The following is an 18,197-nucleotide window of genomic DNA, read 5'->3' as shown; positions in this document are numbered from 1 at the left end:
TGCCCTCCCCCTTGCTTGATCAGGCCTAGGCCCACCTCAGAGGCGTAGGAATCATTGTCTTCAGCTCGGTAAGGCCTGAAGCTCCGGCTGGGGTCGGGCTTGGAGTCCAAGTCACCACTGCGGAAGGGCTCTCGTATCCTGGGCTCCCATTCTGGCAGGTCCCTGAAGTCAGGAGGCTGCACCCAGAGGCACAGGCAGAAGAGACCAGAGGTAACAATGGGGAGGGGCCCAAGGGGTGCCAGAAGCAGCCCCCACCCCAGGCCCCTGGGCTATAATAAGAGACTCTGACCACCCACCAGAGGGCGAGGGCCTCAGTGGATTCAGCTCTGCAGCCCAGACCCAGCCCTGCAACCACTCAGCGAGTCTGTCGAAAGGATGAATGAGTAGCTAAGTGGTAGTGGTTAGTGCAAACACTGATCCTGCGAATGTCTGTCTTGTGCACTAACCTTTTTTTTTTTAATAATTTTTTAATGTTTATTTATTTTTGAGAGAGAAAAACAGACCGTGAGCAAGGGAGGGGCAGAGAGAGAGGGAGACACAGAATCTGAAACAGGCTCCAGCCTCTGAGCTGTTAGCACAGAACCCGATGCAGGCCTCGAACTCACAAACCGTGAGATCATGACCTGAGCTGAAGTTGGACGCTTAACCGACTAAGCCACCCAGGCGCCCCTCTTGTGCACAAACTTTCTCAGCCAGCCTCAACTGTCCTAACATATGTGCGGCTCTAGCTCATTCCTACCTCAAGAAGAACCAAGAGGGAGACCTGACAGGGGGGAGTCTGCTTGCTTTAAAAAGCCAGATCAAGGGGCGCCTGGGTGGCTCAGTCGGTTAATCGTCCAACTTTGGCTCAGGTCATGATCTTGTGGTTCTGAGTTGGAGCCCCGCATCGGACTCTGTGCTGACAGCTCAGAGCCTGGAGCCTGCTTCGGATTCTGTGTCTCCTTCTCTCTCTGTCCCTCTCCTGCTGGTGTTCTGTCTCTCTCTCTCAATAATAAATAACATTAAAAAAAAAAAAAAAAAAAAGCCAGATCAAGCCAGATCAACAGGGCATGGATTAAAGAAATTCTGGCACAACTACACTGTGTAGTCGTCAAAAAGAAAGAGCCAAATCTCTGTACAGACATGGGAAGACCCCTTCCATTGCTCTCAGGATGAAAACACTCCCTGTAACCCAGACTCTCTCCTTTTCTTTGTCCTTGCGCACACGCTGCTCCTCCTTGCTATGATACCTTCACACAGGCTGTTCCTTCTTCTTAGAACACTCTTCCCCAGTAATCTACCCTTCTGATCTCGGCTCAGATTGAGGTCTTCCATGCCCCAGAGTCTAGGTCACATTCACTGGCAGGATATTTTGATTAACATCTTTCTTCCCCACTAGATGACAGAAGCTGGGGAGCAGGAATCATGTCTGTTTTTGTTTACCAGGGCACCTCCAGCTCTGATCACTGATCACAAAAAGTATATGAATAGCAAATACATAAGTAAATCATAAATAGTAAATCATAAGTACATGAACCACTAGCTACATTACATAAGAAAAATCAATTGTGTGGTCAGTACGTATCACATAAGACAATTTGGGTGAAAGATAAATATATGAGAGAATGCACAAAGATTTAAAAGGGCATGCCTTGATAATGAAATGGTCTAGGTCTGTCCCACTTGAGCTACTGAGCACTTGACATGTGGCTACTGAGACCAATGAAATGAATTTTCAACTGCATGAAATTTTTATTAATTTAAATTTAAGTAGCCACATGTGGCTAGTGGCCTCTGTCCTGGACAGGACTGGGACAGCACTGCTCCAGACCATTAATAGTGGTACCTATAGGCAGCAAGGAGGAGGCTTTCTTCTTTTTACCAGGCACTTCTAAAATCCTTTGTTTGTTTGTTTGCTTGCTTGCTTCTTAATACGTGTTTTAAAATCAAAATTGCAAAAGAAATAACACAAGAACAAAGGGCAACCTGGCAAAAAAAAGGGGGGGGACTCGAAATCAACCCCTATATCTATCAATGGTAAATGACTAAGTGAATTGGGGCATATTCACTCAATGAGATCGTGTCCAGTAACGAGAATGAACAAATTATTACTACATGAGACAAGAAACAAAACACTGAGGAAAGAAGCCAGGCATAAAGGAGTATGTGTTATATGATTCAGTTTATATAAAGTCCAAAGACAGACAAAGTGAATGAGGAGAGGGGTCTCCCTTGGGAATGGGGATAGTGGCTGGAAGGGGACGTGAGGAGGGGCTTCTGGGGTGCTGGTCACATTCTAGTTCTTGTTCTGGGTGATGATTACTCAAGTGTGTTCATCTTGGGGAAATTCATTAAGCTGTACACTTATGCCTTGTGTCCCTCTCTGTCCTACAGATGATTCAGTAGACAGTTTATAACAAAAAAATAATAGGGACATCTTTTTTGTGACTGGGACATCTTACCTGGAAGTCTGAGCCAAGGTCTTTGGCCAAAAGAATCTCCTTGGAGGACCCCTGGGAACCCAAGGCAGGCAGCGACGAGAAGGGTTCTGGCTGCTCCTTGGCAGAGCTCCCGAGGACAGTGTCCGCCTTCCGGGTGAACGCATTGAGCTCCTGCTGGAGCATGGTCAGCCGCACCAGGATGGCATGGATGAGTTTGGTGTCCCTGGGACCCTCGCTGTTGTCGGGGGCCTCGTGCAGCCGAAAGTCAGTGCACTCGTTGTCCAGATACAGGCGGAGGCCGGCCGAGAAGCCATTGGCATCGGCCACCAGGACATCGATGGCCTTGCTGACTAGGGCGGCCTGCTCCCTCAGCCCAGGCAGCACCTCGGCCTCCCTGGCTCTGCAGAACCGGGCAGCATGGGGGCCGTGGGCCTCGCCAAGAGCAGCGGGCACACATTGGGCAGAGTCCCCGGCCTCGGCGTCCGTCTCCAGCATTGGCCGTGTGCTCTGGCAGGAGGCAAGGTCACAGCGCTGGAGGTTGGAGAGCAGCACCCGGTTCTCATACTGTAGCTTCTTGACCTTGCCGCTGAGCTCACCGATCTGCAGCTTGGCAGCCGCCAGCTCCTCCTGCGAGGGCTCACTGAGCACGGAGCAGCTGTCCTCCGACAGCGTCACATCCAGCTCGTGCTCTGAGCGGTACTTGGCCAGCTCGGCCAGCAGCAGCTTGTTCTGGTCCTCCAGCTCAGCTGAGGAGCGTCGGAGCAGCTCCGCCTCCTCCTCCACAAACTGCAGGTGTCGCCGCAGCTCCGCCAGGCTTTCCCCGCACTCGCCGCCGCCCAGCGCCGAGAAGGCCAGGCGCGCCTCCGAGCCTCCGCAGCCGCCGCCGTGGTCCTTCATGTCGTCCATCTCCGCCCGCAGGCCTCGGTTTTCCACCTCCAGCTCCACGATGCGGCGGCTCAGCAGGTTGGCTTCCTCCTCCACCAGCTTCAGGTGCACCTTCAGCTCGGTCTCCCGAGAGTGGGGCGCGTCGGCCAGCTCCTCGGCAGACAGGGCACTGTCCAGATCACCGTAGAGCGAGCGGTATTTGAGGAGCTCCTCCTTCATGCTGTCGTTCTCCTTGGCTAGCTTGGTGAGCTTCTTGCACATGAGGGCTGACTCCTCCTTTGCAAAGTGCAGCTGGCACTTCAGGTCCGCACTGTCCTCCTGGGGCCCGATGGGCACGGGGACAGACATGACCCAGGAAGGTTAGTGTTGTGAGGCTCAGTACCAGCCACAGCACTTCGGGGAGCACCAACTATGTGCCAGGGACACGGGAATGAATCAGACAAGGCCCTGACTCTCAAGGAGCAGGAGTCCAGAGGGGAAGTAGAGAAGGAGATCTTGACACTGCAGCAAAGATGGAGCACCACACAGCCTGGAGAGTCTAGGAGGGCTTCCTGGAGTAGGCGGCATCCTGCCAGGCAATGGTTGCTACTACTACTACTACCATTACTACTATAGTTTCCTCATCTGTAAAATAGGGCAATAACACTCCCTTCCACACAGAGGCATGGAGCGGATTAAATGTGATAATGCATGAAAAGTGCCTGGCACCCTTATAATCCAGGACCACTAGAGGCTAAGTGTATTCTATGTCTGACCTATGCTACACGTAGCACTTTATCTATCTGCCCGTGTGAGAACCATGGGCTCAGGGCATGGTTTTGGGAAGTGAAATGGGCATCAAAGCTAAGAAAGTGATAAAGAGGAGGGCAGGGTAGAGGCTGGGGAAGGGTGGGCACCTCTAGGGACTCCCCCGGCAATTTGGAATTAGGCCTCGGACCTTCAGATTAAAACCTGCCTGCGGGGGCTGCAATGGGGGCTGTGGGAGCTTCCGGAAAATACCTGCACCGAAGGCTTCTTGTCTGTCTTCCCCAGAGAGCGAGTTCCTCTTTTCTTCAAGGAATGCTAGAAAGCAATTGGGAAAAAAAAAAAGAGAGAACAAAAAACCTGAAATTTCATGTGGTTGATGTGCATCAAAGAGTAGCCACGGGGCCTAGGGTTCCACTGAGGGACCCCCTCCCTGCCCAGCCCAGCCCAGCCATGTCCAGGCCTTCACCAGTACCAACCACCAAGCCAGGGGGGCCCTCAAGACCACCCAGTGGGCCTGAAGTGCTTGAGGAGATGACTCTGATCACACCTGCCCACTTTCTCCCCTTTCTCCCACCCCTCCATTATGATCCAGTTGGCCTGGGCCAAGACCCAGAAATCCGGGTTTCCATTCTTTGTCTCTCTCATTCATTCACCAAAGATTTCCTGAGTACCTATCACGTGCCAGGTACAGCTAGGCATAGAGTACACAGCAGTGACCAAGTCAGACAGGGTTCTTGGGGGGCCTGCTGTGGTGTTCCACTCAGATCCCGCCTCCTTGAACTGGGGCACTTGTTCTCCCAACTAAGACCTCAAAGCTTAGTCCCCTCCCAGTGATGCCATTGGCTGAGGGAAGCCACCTCCTCCAAGGTCATGTGCCCTCCCTGGAGGGAGCCCACTTGCAATGACTGGTCCATAGCCTCCTGCCTCAACTCAGAACAACTCTAAATAGCCATCGGAGCTCCAGAGCTCCCCCATGAGATTGGCCAAGGCCATTGGTGTGAATGCCTGAAACTCCTTGGTGGTGTTATCTCCAAGGGGACTCTTCCAATAAGCACGAAAATCTCCACTTCAGGGTCCATCCTGTCCTCATGGACTTTAATTCAGAGTGCATACTAACAAAAAAATGCATATAGGTAAAACATCACGATTACCTGGGAGGCCTAGCAGTCCCTTGGTAAGGGACTGCTCAATTTTTACAATTAAATTGTAACTTTTCACGTAAAATTACACTGTAATAATCATAATTCAAAAATCAAGAACTGGTAGGGTGAAAATAAACTCTTTCTCTCTTTCTTTCTTTTTAGAAATTGATACTTTTAATTACATAAGCAAATTCTACATGTGAAAAAAAAAACACCCAGGGCACCTGGGTGGCTCAGTCACCCAGGGTTAAGTGTCTGACTCTTGATCTCAGCTCAGGTCATGACCTCATGGTTCAGGAGATTAAGCCCCACATCAGGCTCTGTGCTGACAGCACCCAAACCTGCTTGGGATTCTCTCTCCCTCTCTCCCTGCCTCATGAACACATGCGCGAGCTCTCTCTCTCTCTGTCTCTGTCTCTCAGAAAGAAAGAAATAGGGGCACCTGTGTGGTTCAGTCGGTTAAGCAACTGACTTCAGCTCAGGTCATGATCTTGTAGTTCAGGAGTTGGAGCCCTGCATCGGATTCTAAGCTGACCGCACCGGAGCCTGCTTGGGGTTCTCTCTCTCTGCCCCTACCCCTGTTCATGTGAGCGCGCTCTCTCTCTCTCAACATAAATAAAATAAATAAATAAATAAATAAATAAATAAAGGTTCTCTTTAGATATTATGAAAATTATGAAAAGGGGCGCCTGAGTCAGTTGAGCGTCTGACTTCAGCTCAGGTCATGATTTCATGGTTCGTGGGTTTGAGCCCTGTGTCAGGCTCTGCTCACAGCTCAGAGCCTGGAGGCCGCTTTGGATCCTCTGTCCCCGTCTCTCTCTGCCCCTCCCCTGCTCGCACTTTGTCTCTCTGTCTCTGTCTCTCTCTCTCAAAAATAAACAAATATGAAAAATAAATAAATAATTAAGAAAGAAACAAAGACGGAAAGAAAGACCCTAAGAAAGTAAAAGCATAAATGACTAACTGGGGAAAAAAAATTTGCAACTTATTTCACTACAAAGGGTTAATATCCTAAATACATAAAGAGCTTCACAAAACAGAAAACAAAAAGGCCAACAAACCTATATTAAAATGTGCTAGAGATGTGAAAAAATGTACACAAGAAAGGTAAATGACTGGTAACCATAGGAAGATGCTCAACCCTATTCAAGACAGAGAAATGCAAATTACAACACGGGATGGGGGGGTACCTACGCGAGATACCGCTTCTCACCTATCAGACTGGCAAAACTCCAAACATCTGACAACACATTCTATTGGTGAAGCTATGGAGAAGTAGGAAAACTCCTATATGGCTGGGAAGAATGCAAAACGGCACAAGCCCTATGGAGGGGAATTTGAGAAAATGTTACCATAATTTTTACTAAAGTTTCTTGATGTTTAAAAAAGTCACTCAGATGCAGAAGTCTACTGAACACTCCATTCCTTCCCGTGAGAGGGATGGTTTACATTAGTAGTGTATAAAACCACACTTCGGTTGCCTTTGACTTTTTCAAGTTCAACAGGTATTTTTTGAGAGTGCTCCCAAGGGTTTGTTTTTATTTTTTTTAACGTTTGTTTGGGGGCGCCTGGGTGGCGCAGTCGGTTAAGCGTCCGACTTCAGCCAGGTCACGATCTCGCGGTCCGTGAGTTCGAGCCCCGCGTCAGGCTCTGGGCTGATGGCTCGGAGCCTGGAGCCTGTTTCCGATTCTGTGTCTCCCTCTCTCTCTGCCCCTCCCCCGTTCATGCTCTGTCTCTCTCTGTCCCAAAAATAAATAAAAAACGTTGAAAAAAAAAAATTAACGTTTGTTTGTTTATCTTTTAAAATATTTATATATATATATTTTTTAATTTTTTTTAATGTTTATTTATTTTTGAGAGAGAGAGACAGAGTGCGAGCAGGGGAGGGGCACAGAGAGAGACACACACACACAGAATCCGAAGCAGGCTCTAGGCTCTGAGCTGTCAGCACAGAGCCCAACGCAGGGCTCAAACTCACGAACCGAGAGATCATGACCTGAGCCGAAGTCGGACGCTTAACCAATTGAGCCATCCAGGTGCCCCATGTTTATTTACTTTTAAGACAGAGAGAAAGACAGAGTGTGAGCAGAGGAGGGGCAGAGAGAGAGGGAGACACAGAATCCAAAGCAGGCTCCAGCCTCTGAGCTGTCAGCACAGAGCCCGACGCGGGGCTCAAACTCAAGAACTGCAACATCATGACCTGAGTCGGACACTTAATCAACTGAGTCACACAGGCACCCCACTCCCAGATGTTTGAATACATGGCTCTCCCTATGCCTCCATCTCTCATACCCATCCGTGAAGGTGAGAAGCACTGACGTAATCCAAGCCCCCAAAGCCCCCATCTCACTGAAGGTGAGAGAGAGGCCCCACAGCAAATCCATAGCTGACCCGGGACCAGTTCTTGACAGAGGTTTTGATCTAGTTTCAGACTTGGGAGGAGAAAATGTGCCTTCTTTGATGAGGGCTACAGTGGAGGTAGCACAGTGGTTCTCAACCTGGGTGCACATCAGAATTACCTGGGAGAAGTTAAAAAAAAATACCGATGCCCAAGGTCCCAGAGATTCTGATATTCGGTCCAGGGTAGGTCCCAGCCATGAGATTTTTAAATAGCTTCCCAGGTGATTCTATCTCGAAGCCCAGGCTAAAACCAGAGAGCCAGGGAAATGAACTCCAGCTGGGGTCTTAAGCATATCTTGGAGCCCAATCAAATCCTAAAGGCACCTTTTGAAATGCAAATGAGGCAGGAAGACAGAGGCTGATATTTCAGACGCAGGGTGCCAAAAGCAAACAGCCAGTATTTGAGAAGGGCTAATCTGGGCTCTTTCAAAAGCGAGGATGACAAGGTAGGAAATGGGGCGATACCACAAAACAGGTCCCCCCACAAAGAGCCCCTCCCACAAATGGCGCCAGGAAGGGGGTGCTCAGAAGGACACCCAGGCATGGAGTGAGTGGTGAGGTGGGGGCTCTGGGGAAAGATGGTCAGGCTTGCAGATCCAGATCTGCTTATCACAAGCTGAGTGGGAGAGGCTGTGGCCTCAGCTGGGAGCAGAACTGTGGCAACCCCACAACACTGAGTTTGCGATCCTGGGCAAACACCTTTCTCTCCCTATAAAACTGAGCCTCTTCAGGTAACCACAGCCTCTTCAAGCACAGCAGACACCCTGGAGAGAGGAAGTGGGGTGACAGGAGGGGGAGGGGGCCACCACGTATGAAGGAATGAGATCATATAAAGCCTAAAGCCATGAAAAAGGACAGAGGGGAGTGAGATTTCCTGACGAAGAGGCAAAGTCTCTGAAACATCTTGGTAAGAAAAAGAAGGAACTCGCGAAACAAAACCCACAACCCAAATGTCCACCAACTGGTACATGGATAAACAAATGTGGCATATCCACACAAGGGAATATCATTCAGCCATTGAAAAAAAAAAAACAACAAAGTGCTGATATTTGCTACAACATGCATGTGTCTTGAGAACATCATGCTAAAGTGAAAAGCCAGTCACGAAAGGCCACACAATGTATGATACTATTTACATAAAATGTCCGTAATAGGCAAATCCACAAGTAGATTAGTGGTTGCCAGGGGCTGGGAGAGGCAGGAGTGACTGTTGATGGGCTTGGGGTTTCTTGTTGGGGCGATGAAAATGTCCTGGAATGAGAAAGTGGTGAAGGTTTTACAACTCTGAATATCCTAAAAAACCACTGAACTGTATACTTTAAAAAGACAAACTTTATCGTATGTAAATTATATCTCAAACAAGCTGTTATTAAAAAAAAAACCTAGAGCATGTTACCATTGTTATAAAAGGTGTGTGTGTGTGTGTGTGTGTGTGCGTGCACACGCACATATATGCACACAGGGTGGGAGAAGGTCTGAAGAATTTATACCAGGCTATTTACAATGAGAATACAGTGAACTTACACTTGGCCCTCTTCCCCCACATTTTTTTAGGAGGCAGGGGACACAGTCTTCCAGTTTTTTTCTTTAAAAATTTTTTTTCATTACAAAATACTTTTTAAAATAAAATTTTAATATACAAAAATAAATTCTCACTGTTAATCTATACAATGCTGACAAATCAGAAGCCCCCCTAGGCATTCTCCTTCCCAACCTGAGGGTGACCACAGGCTGACAGCCAGCTGGAGCTCCTTCTAGACCTTCGGCTCTGTGTTTAAAATACTGAAATAGATGCTACCCTTTTAGACTTTCTTTCCTTCCTATGTTTACTTGACTCTGTGATCTTTGATTTTTATAATAAGCACCTTAAGCAGAAGAAAACCCAAAACATCCAGCATTTTAAAAAAGTCTGTGTTCATACTACATAATCTGCATGTTACAGAAACCATGTACACAATATAATCCCATCTTGACTTTCTAAAAATACACAGAGAAACACACATTGTATGAGCATGGAGAAAGGTCTAAAAAGATACAAACCAACCTGCTAACCATGGGTTAAGCTGAGTCGGGAGTAGAATTGAGGGGGGTGGTTAAGAGAGGAAGCTTCCTTCTTCGATTTTATGTAGGATTTTCATTATTTCTATTATTTTGTGGATAACACGTTCACATGGTCCAAACTTCACAAACCACCAAAACAGGGGTGGGACACAAAAGGGGGTGAAGGGGAGTGGCGACATGGGCTTCCAATTATGGAATGTATAGGTTGTGCGGATGCAAGCTCCAGCACAGGGAATATCGTCAGTGGTGTTGTAACAGGATTGCATGGTAACAGTTGGTAGCTATGCTTGTGGTGAGCACAGCATAACTACAGACTTGTTGAATCACACTACGTTGCACATCCGAAACCAATGTAACGTTGTGTGTCAACTATACTCCCCCCCCCAAAAAAAAATCACAAAAAGGAATACAGTGAACCCAAGTCACCAGTTTTACTGCCCAAGACAACCAATACAACCAGTCTGATGTACCCACCCTTAGAGGGATGCTAGGTATGCATTTATGGGCTTTTGTAATGATATTTTTGCTTCACTGAGCTTATGTTAGGGGAAGAAAATGCATATATATACATATATACATCTCAATATGTGTGTGCGCATATAAATAGAAAAAATGGATTGGAAGTATATGCCCCTCTCACCCAAATAATAGTTTGGTAATTATTCAGAGAAATTCCCTCTGAATATTGGTTTTCAGGTGAATTTTTTCTTATTAGGACTTATTTGTATTTTCTAGTCTTTCTCTACCAAGCACATATAACCTGTCGGGTAGAGGGGGGGAAATCACGTTAAGATATTTTTAATATGCTTTCCCAAGAAAAGTCACTGGGCACCTTTCCAACAGGCAGAGAGAAAGCCCTGAGTGGCATGAACCTCACCAGAAAGGGAGGGAAGTGGGCAGAGAAGACAGAGCAAAGCAGCAAACCCTTTCAGGACAGGAGTAATTCCAGCCTTTTCTGGTTGGAACAGACCCTTTCCTCCCCACCTTGTCTAAGCCACTTGGGCTCCCACACTACTCTTCGGCTCTGGAGGGAAAAACAAGGCAAGCTCACAGAGCCCAAAGACCTCCTCCTCTTTGCAGAGCAGCAGCTGGCCAGGCGGCCTGGGGGGCTGCAGTGCCCCTCAAGGGAGCCAGGGCCTGTCAGAGACTCTTTGTGGAGCCCCCAGGAGCAGATGTTCTGGCCCCGGGCCTCAGGAGAGTGGGAAGGAAGGGGCAAGACAGGACAGTCCCAGGCACCAACAGGAATGCCGTCGCTAAGCGACGGACCCCGCGGGCACATTCTTTGGCCTGGCACACATCGGGGCTTCCCCATCTACCAGCAACTCACAAGGCCACCTTTGAGCAGCCAGGGTGGCACCTCTAAACATCCTTGGTTTAATGGCTCCTGGTAGGAGCATGAGCTATGTCCTCCCTTGTCCTTCTCCAAAGACTAGTAGATTGTGTCCCTGCACCTCCAGCCCGCACAGAGAGGCTGCCTGAGCACAGCTTGGAGGGGCCCCCTGCTCTCTAACACCTTCCCTGCTTCCGTGCTGCCAGGAAACAAAGACCAACCTTCAGGGAATAAAATGAACCTTCTGCCAAAACAACTGGGCAGATTTTCACCAAATACGGAGGGGATCTTTGAAAGGGTCTCACTGAAAACACAGACTGTGCTGTGTGTGCAAAATTTACTCTGGGTGCATCTCAAAGACCGAGGCATTCTTCCTCCAGAGCAGCTGAAGTGGCTAGACAGAGGCCGAATGGCTCCTGGTTAGGGAAGACCATCTGGGGGGAGGAAGCAAAGACTGATTTAGACATAAAACCCAAATCAGAAGTCACTGGGACACACACTGCCAAGTGCATGTGTTGATTTGCAATGTAACTGCTACTTCCATGGACAAGTGGCAGTTCGATAGACAGCACCTGGGTAGGGGCAGCAGAAACATTTATTTAAGGTAAATGCTGCTCCCGACACACAGCCATCATAGCAGCTAAGGGTAATGATGATAATGACGATGCTAATCAGTGTTCACCAAGTCCTTCCTCCCTGCTAAGCACTTTACCTGCCTGTCTCTGAGAAGCAGGGATTAATATTCCCGTTTTATAAGTGAACAAACTGAGCCCGGAGCAGTTATGTGATTTGCCCAGCATTATTACAGTTATTTCCAAGTAAGTGGCAAAGCCAGCTTTCAAACTCAGGCCCGTGTGACCCCAAATTTCAGTGTGCCCTGCACCACACAGACCACGGCCAGGCTGCATCAGAGGATGACGCCAGCAGAACCAGGATTTGAACCCAGGTGATCTGACGCCATGGTCAGCACCCTGCGTACCCCATCAGAATGGGAATCAGGACGAGACGCCTGTGCCAGGGACGGAAGTACTCATTCGCTGAAGGGAGCAGCATCTTCGGAGGTTCTGAAAACACAGCAGGGTCCTAGGAAGGTACCTAGATAGGGCGAGGAGGGCAGGGCAGCACCGTAAGAGTCGGTGTGACTTTGGGAGACAAAGTCCTGGGTTAGAATCCCATCTTTGTCTTTCCCCAATACCACCTGTATGCAGCAGCCCACTCCTTGGTATATATCCAAGAGAACTGAAAACACACAAAACCTGTATGCAAATGTTCATAGCAGCATTACTCATACTAGTCAAAAGGTGGAAACAACCCAAATGTCCATCACCTGATGAGTGGACAAAATGTATACTCATACAACGGATTATTATTTGACCATAAAAACGAATAAAGTACTGATACATGCTCTGACATGGATAAACCTTGAAAACATTATGCTACGTGAAAGAAGCCAATCACAAAAGATCACAAATTGCATGATTCCATTTGTACGAAATGGCCAGAATAGGCAAATCCATGGAGACAGAGTGTGGATTAGTGGTTGCCAGGGGCTGGAGGGAAGGGGGAATGGGGAGTGACTGCTAACAGGTACGGGGTTTCTTTTAGAGGCAATGGAAATATTCTAGATTTAGATAACGGTGATGATTGTACAACATTATGAATACATTAAAAACCACTGAATTTGACACTTTATGTTTAGATTTTTTTTTAAAATGTTCATTTATTTTTGAGTGGGGGGGGGCAGAGAGAAAGAGAATCTGAAGCAGGCTCCAGGCTCTGAGCCCCACACAGGGCTCGAACTCATGAACTGTGAGATCATGACCTGAGCTGAAGTTGGATTGCTTAACCGACTGAGCCACCCAGGCATCCCTGAACTTGACACTATAAATGGTAACTTTTATATTATGTGAATTGTGATATCACAATGAAAATACTGTCAAGAAGAGTACCACCTATAAAATGAGAATAACAATGTATGTTGGGAAGCTGCTGGTTTCACAACATGAGGAGGTATATAAAATGCCTGGTGAGGTGCCTGGTACGGAGCAAGCATTCAGACACAGCGGCTATATTACAATACATCACGTCAACACTGAGATTGGCTTTCTGCCTAAAATACAAGAAGGGGGAATGGTACTGGATGAGGGGGAGGCTGGTGTTACGATTCTTGAGCTGCAACCCAGCTGGGCAACAGTGCCACCACAGAGTGCAGCTACGGCTGGCCACCCTCCCTTCTCTATAAGGAAGAGCCATCTCCATGGCAACCACATCAGCTCAGGCCAGGGGCTCCTGCTCCCAGCTGGGTGACGGTATCGCCACAGCAACCTGTCAGGATGGCAAAGGCAGATCTGGATGACGGGACTCCAGCAGCTCTGGCAGAATTGCTCAGGGACACTTATCTCCATGGAAACCACGTCTGGAAGGGGTGGGGAGAAGGTACTCGGCAAACAAACACAGGGCCACACCCCCTTGCCCAGATCCTGAGACCCCAAGGGGCATGCCAGGGAGCACCAGCAGGCCTGACACGTCTTCAAAGGGGAAGCGAACCAATGTGTCTTGAGCACCTACTGTGTGCCCAGCACCACATAGGGCTCTTTACCTGCTTGACTACATTTAAAATGTAACAAATAATCCCCCTCCCTAAAACTCACCTTACTACAGCATTAAAAGAATACAAAGCAAAGTCATTTCCCCATGCTATTCCCACCATCTCTCCTTCCTCAGTCAGCGGATTTTCCTCCAGACTTTTGCTATGCGTTTACACACACACATTCATGCTCCAAAACCAGTCTGTTCTGTTATCAAAATAATTGGCAGGATTGTGTAATATATATAGCTCTCTCCCCTTCTTTTTTTTTTTTTTTTTTTTTTTTTTTTTTTTTTTTTTTTTTTTTTGGGACAGAGAGAGACAGAGCATGAACGGGGGAGGGGCAGAGAGAGAGGGAGACACAGAATCGGAAACAGGCTCCAGGCTCCGAGCCATCAGCCCAGAGCCCGACGCGGGGCCCGAACTCACGGACCGCGAGATCGTGACCTGGCTGAAGTCGGACACTTAACCGACTGCGCCACCCAGGCGCCCCACTCCCCTTCTTTTTTAACTACATACCTTAGACATCTTTCAACATCAGTACATATAGCTCTACCTTATTCTTTTTTTTTAATTGTCCTAAAGTATACACAATATGAAATTTACCATTTTTAGTCATTTTTGAGTACTCATTTCAGTGGCATTAAGTGCATTCACTTTGTCAAGCAACCGCTATTCATCTCTAGAACTTTTTCATTATCCTAAACTGAAAGTCTGTACCCACTGAACACCAATTCCTCCCTTCCTCCTCTCTCCAGCTCCCGGTAACCTCTATCCTGCTTTCTGTCTCTATGAATTTGACTACCCTAAGTAGGTCTTATAAGTGGAATCATAATACTGGTCCATTGGTGGCTGGCTCATTTCACTTAGCATCACGTCTTCAAGGTTCATCCAGGGTGGAGCATGTGTCAGAATTTCCTTCCTTTAAGAAGCTTTACCAATAGTCCACTCTATGTACATACATTGATGGACATTAGGGTTGCTTCTATTGTAAATAATGCTGCTAGGAACACAGGGGTACAAGTATCTGTTTGTGTCCCTGCTTTTAATTCTTTTGGGTATATATCCCAAAGTGGAATTGTGGGTTCATATAATAACTGCATATTTAATTTTTTTGGGAATTGCACTACGACTTTACCTTTTTTAAATATTTATTTATTTTTGAGAGAGAGAGAAAGAGAGAGAGAAAAAGCACAAGCGGGGGAGGGGCAGACAGAGAAGGAGACACAGAATCCGAAGCAGGCTCCAGGCTCTGAGCTGTCAGCGCAGACCCCGATGCGGGGCTCGAACCCACAAACTGTGAGATCATGACCTGAGCTGAAATCAGCAGACACTTAACGGACTGAGCCACCCGGGCGTCCCTCGCCTCTGGGCTCCTTGAGGACAGGAACCGGTGTCTCCCATTCACCATTGTGTCCTTAGTGTGCATGACTGTGCAGACGCAGAGGTTCCAGAGACCCTGGCTAGGGGGCTGGCACACGCCCACCTGCCCCGGCCTGGCCCTGGCTGGGATGGGCGAGCCCTCACCTCTCTCGGCCGTTCCAGCTCCGTCTGCAGCACCTGCTTGGCCAGCTCGGTCTCGATGAGCCGCTGCCGAAGCTCCTCGTTCTCCTCCTCCAGCCGCGCCCGTTTCTTCTCCACTGTCTCAAGCTCCTTATGCAGCCGCACAGAGATGTCCTTAGAGACCTGAACAAGGGTGGGTGATGAGCAGGGACCGCGTGGCCTTGGCTGCAGAGCAACCCCCCAGCAGACAGGGTCTCTCATCATCCCCACTTAGCAGATGAGGAAACTGGGGCACAGAGAAGATACAGGGGTCACAGAACCAGGAAACAGCAGGAGCAAAACCCAAACCCAGGCACCCTGAGTTCCTAATGTCTATATCACAGTTCAGTCCCCAGAAAGCTGTAAAGGCCCTGCCTGTTCTTAGCAAGGCCTTTTCATTTACCTGAGGCATTCGGTGCTTCTAATTCTCACAAGAGCCTGTGGCAGGGCCAGAAGCTCATTTTATTTTTGTATTTATTTTTTAACATTTATTTATTTATTTTTGAGAGACAGAGAGAGTGTGAGTGGGGGAAAGGCAGGGAGACAGATGGAGACACAGAATCCAAGCCAGGCTCCAGGCTCCGAGCTGTCAGCACAAAGCCCGATGCGGGGCTCGAACTCACAAACTGTGAGATCATGACCTGAGCCAAAGTCAGATGCTTAACTGACTGAGCCACCCAGGTGCCCTGGCCAGAAGCTCATTTTAAAGGGAGGGAAGTGAGGATGCCTGGGTGGCACAGTAGGTTAAGCGTCTGGCCTCGGGTCAGGTCGTGATCTCACAGTTTGTGAGTTCGAGCGCCGCATCGGGCTCTGTGCTGACAGCTCAGAGCCTGGAGCCTGCTTTGGATTCTGTGTCTCCCTCCCTCTCTCTACCCCTCCCCCACTCATGCTCTGTCTCTGTCTCAAAAATAAATAAACTTAAAAAAAAATTTTTTTTTAAATAAAGGGAGGGAAGTGAGCATAAGTGGAAACTAGAGCAAGATGGGTGGCCCCAGAGCCATCTGAATCCCATCTCTGCCAGTGACCAGCATGTGATCCTGGCCAAATCATTTCTCCACTCTGTGCCTCAGTCTCCTTAACTACAAAATGGGTGCAATAATAGCAGCAACCTCGTGGGCCCAACAGGAGGACTGAATCAGCTATTGCACAAGAAAGCTCGGCCCTGGGCCAGCACAGTGAGTGCTGGGTGAGTGGTGAAGCCACACATGACCTGCCAGAGGTCATAGTGTGACCCTGACCCTGGTTTCCAATCATCTGGGCTACAGAACGCGCTGGAAATGACAAAGGGTGGGCATAAGTCCAAGTCATCCCTACAGAAGGGAGCTAACAGAGCTGCAAACTCTAATCCTAGTGACAGGGCTCTGCAGCAAAAGCACCCCATTTCCTGGAGGACACCCTGGGGGTCAAAGGCCAGGAAAGGGAGCCTCTGGGGATGAGGAAGTCCCTTTTGCGCTGGCAAATCACAACTACTCTGAAGTGGTCCAGGCACTGCCCTTCGTTGAATACCTACTGTGTGCCAGATTCATTCCTCTTCACTCCACTGCTGTCTGAGGCTCAGAGCATAAGTGACTCGGCTCAGGGTCATGTAGACCAAGTGTGAGCTGAGCTGGGGGGGAGCCCCTGGGATTTGCCTGAGGGGCCAGCATGGCCAGGGCTCTGAGAGCGGTTCCAGGGCTTTGCCAGCAAGAGGTATGTGAAGGGCAGACAGCCCAATGCCCCATGCCTGCCAGGCTCGGAAACAACTATGGCACCTCCTCCGTGCCGGAAGGGAAGAGGGCCCTCCCTGGCTCTGCCCTCTGCCTGGGCCCAGGCCCAGCTCGGCATGGACCCTTTGGCAGCGTGAGAGGCAGGCCAGGAAAAACAACGGCCAGAGAGGAAACTCAGCACTGCCTTCCCCTCCCTCTGGTGCCCACTGCCGCTCCCTGCCCCTGAAGATCCCCAGGGACAGCCGGAAGCTGGTCCCCAGCCTCCCTAGGCCACCAAACTTTCCTTGTCTGCAAAGTGGGATGAGCAACCCCTCAATACCAGAACAAGAACTTTGCAGGTAGGGGAAAACTAGATCGAGTCTGATTCCAGCACTCTGTGTGTGTGTGACCCACAGCCAGTTTATTTATACATTTGAAGTCTCTTTGTGGTCATTGGTAAATGGGGTTGATACAGCCTACTCCCAAAGGCTGCTGTACGGAATAAATGACATAGTCCTTGGGTTGGTGGCTAGAACATCGAGAAATATAATTTGTTAAAGCATTGTCAGGATCACTGCTTCACCTCTGTGCGCTGATTTTATCGGATTTTTTGGCCCAGTACCCCACAATCTCCCTCTTGTGTTTGGTGTCAGGGTTTTTACTGGTGTTCAACCCCAGGCTCTTGGCTATAGTCCCCGGTTTGGGGCTATTAGGTCACCCAGAAAGCCCCTGTCCTGATCAATACTCCATTCACTCATTCATTCATTCATTCACTCATTCATTCATTCATTCATCCATTCATTCACTCATTCATTCATTCATTCATTCATTCATTCATTCATTCATGCTGCTTAGGCCCCAGGGGCAGGAGTGGTGGGGCACAGAGATCAAGGCCCCAGACCATGCCTGGGCTCCTTCACATCTCTGTGTCCCGGCAGCAGTGCGGGGTCTGGTACACGCTAGTGCCAAATAAACACTTGTTGGAGAACAAACAAACCCCCCAAAGTTCCAAAAAGCGAAAAGGGAGATGAAGGAACAGATGACTGAAATATGGGGAGCTGCACCTACTGCTCCCCTCAAGCGCCCACCCCACCCACTGTCCAGGGAGGGCTGCGTCCCTGACTGGTGTGAGGGCTCAGCGGCTGGAGGCTTCTCTCCTACTTATGCTCCCACTTGGAGCCAGCTCCTCTCCATCCCTGCCATGGCCTCAACCTGGGAGGCAACACTCCCCACCAAGAAGACATGATCCGTGTGGATTCCGAGATCCTCTCGGGTTTATAAATGACTCTATTGATTTCATCCCTTCCATGAGTCCCCAGGCTCCTTCTGCTCCATTCGCCACATGATCTCCTTCCCCATTTGGCCCCCGCCCCCAAGAGTTGCAATGTCAAGAAAGCC

General features: G+C 48.9%; 1 protein-coding gene across 3 annotated transcripts in view; it reads right to left on the bottom strand.

Moving 5' to 3' along the window:
- SOGA1 (suppressor of glucose, autophagy associated 1) overlaps positions 1-18,197 on the bottom strand; it is a 67,415-nt gene that overhangs the window by 25,813 nt on the left and 23,405 nt on the right. For 2 of the 3 annotated variants that reach the window (XM_049650837.1, XM_049650836.1), the window contains exons 3-6: positions 15,100-15,258; positions 4,305-4,367; positions 2,442-3,623; positions 36-176 (exon numbers count right to left, since the gene is read on the bottom strand). In XM_049650837.1, the coding sequence (XP_049506794.1) occupies positions 36-176; positions 2,442-3,623; positions 4,305-4,367; positions 15,100-15,258 (1,545 nt within the window). The remainder of the gene's footprint in view (positions 1-35; positions 177-2,441; positions 3,624-4,304; positions 4,368-15,099; positions 15,259-18,197) is intronic. The other variant, XM_049650838.1, reaches the window with a different exon arrangement.

The sequence above is a fragment of the Panthera uncia genome (assembly GCF_023721935.1).
Source record: "Panthera uncia isolate 11264 chromosome A3 unlocalized genomic scaffold, Puncia_PCG_1.0 HiC_scaffold_11, whole genome shotgun sequence".
Taxonomy (NCBI): Eukaryota; Metazoa; Chordata; class Mammalia; order Carnivora; family Felidae; genus Panthera; species Panthera uncia.
The sequence above is the reverse complement of the archived record's forward strand: the minus strand, read 5'-3'. Positions and strand labels throughout refer to the sequence as shown.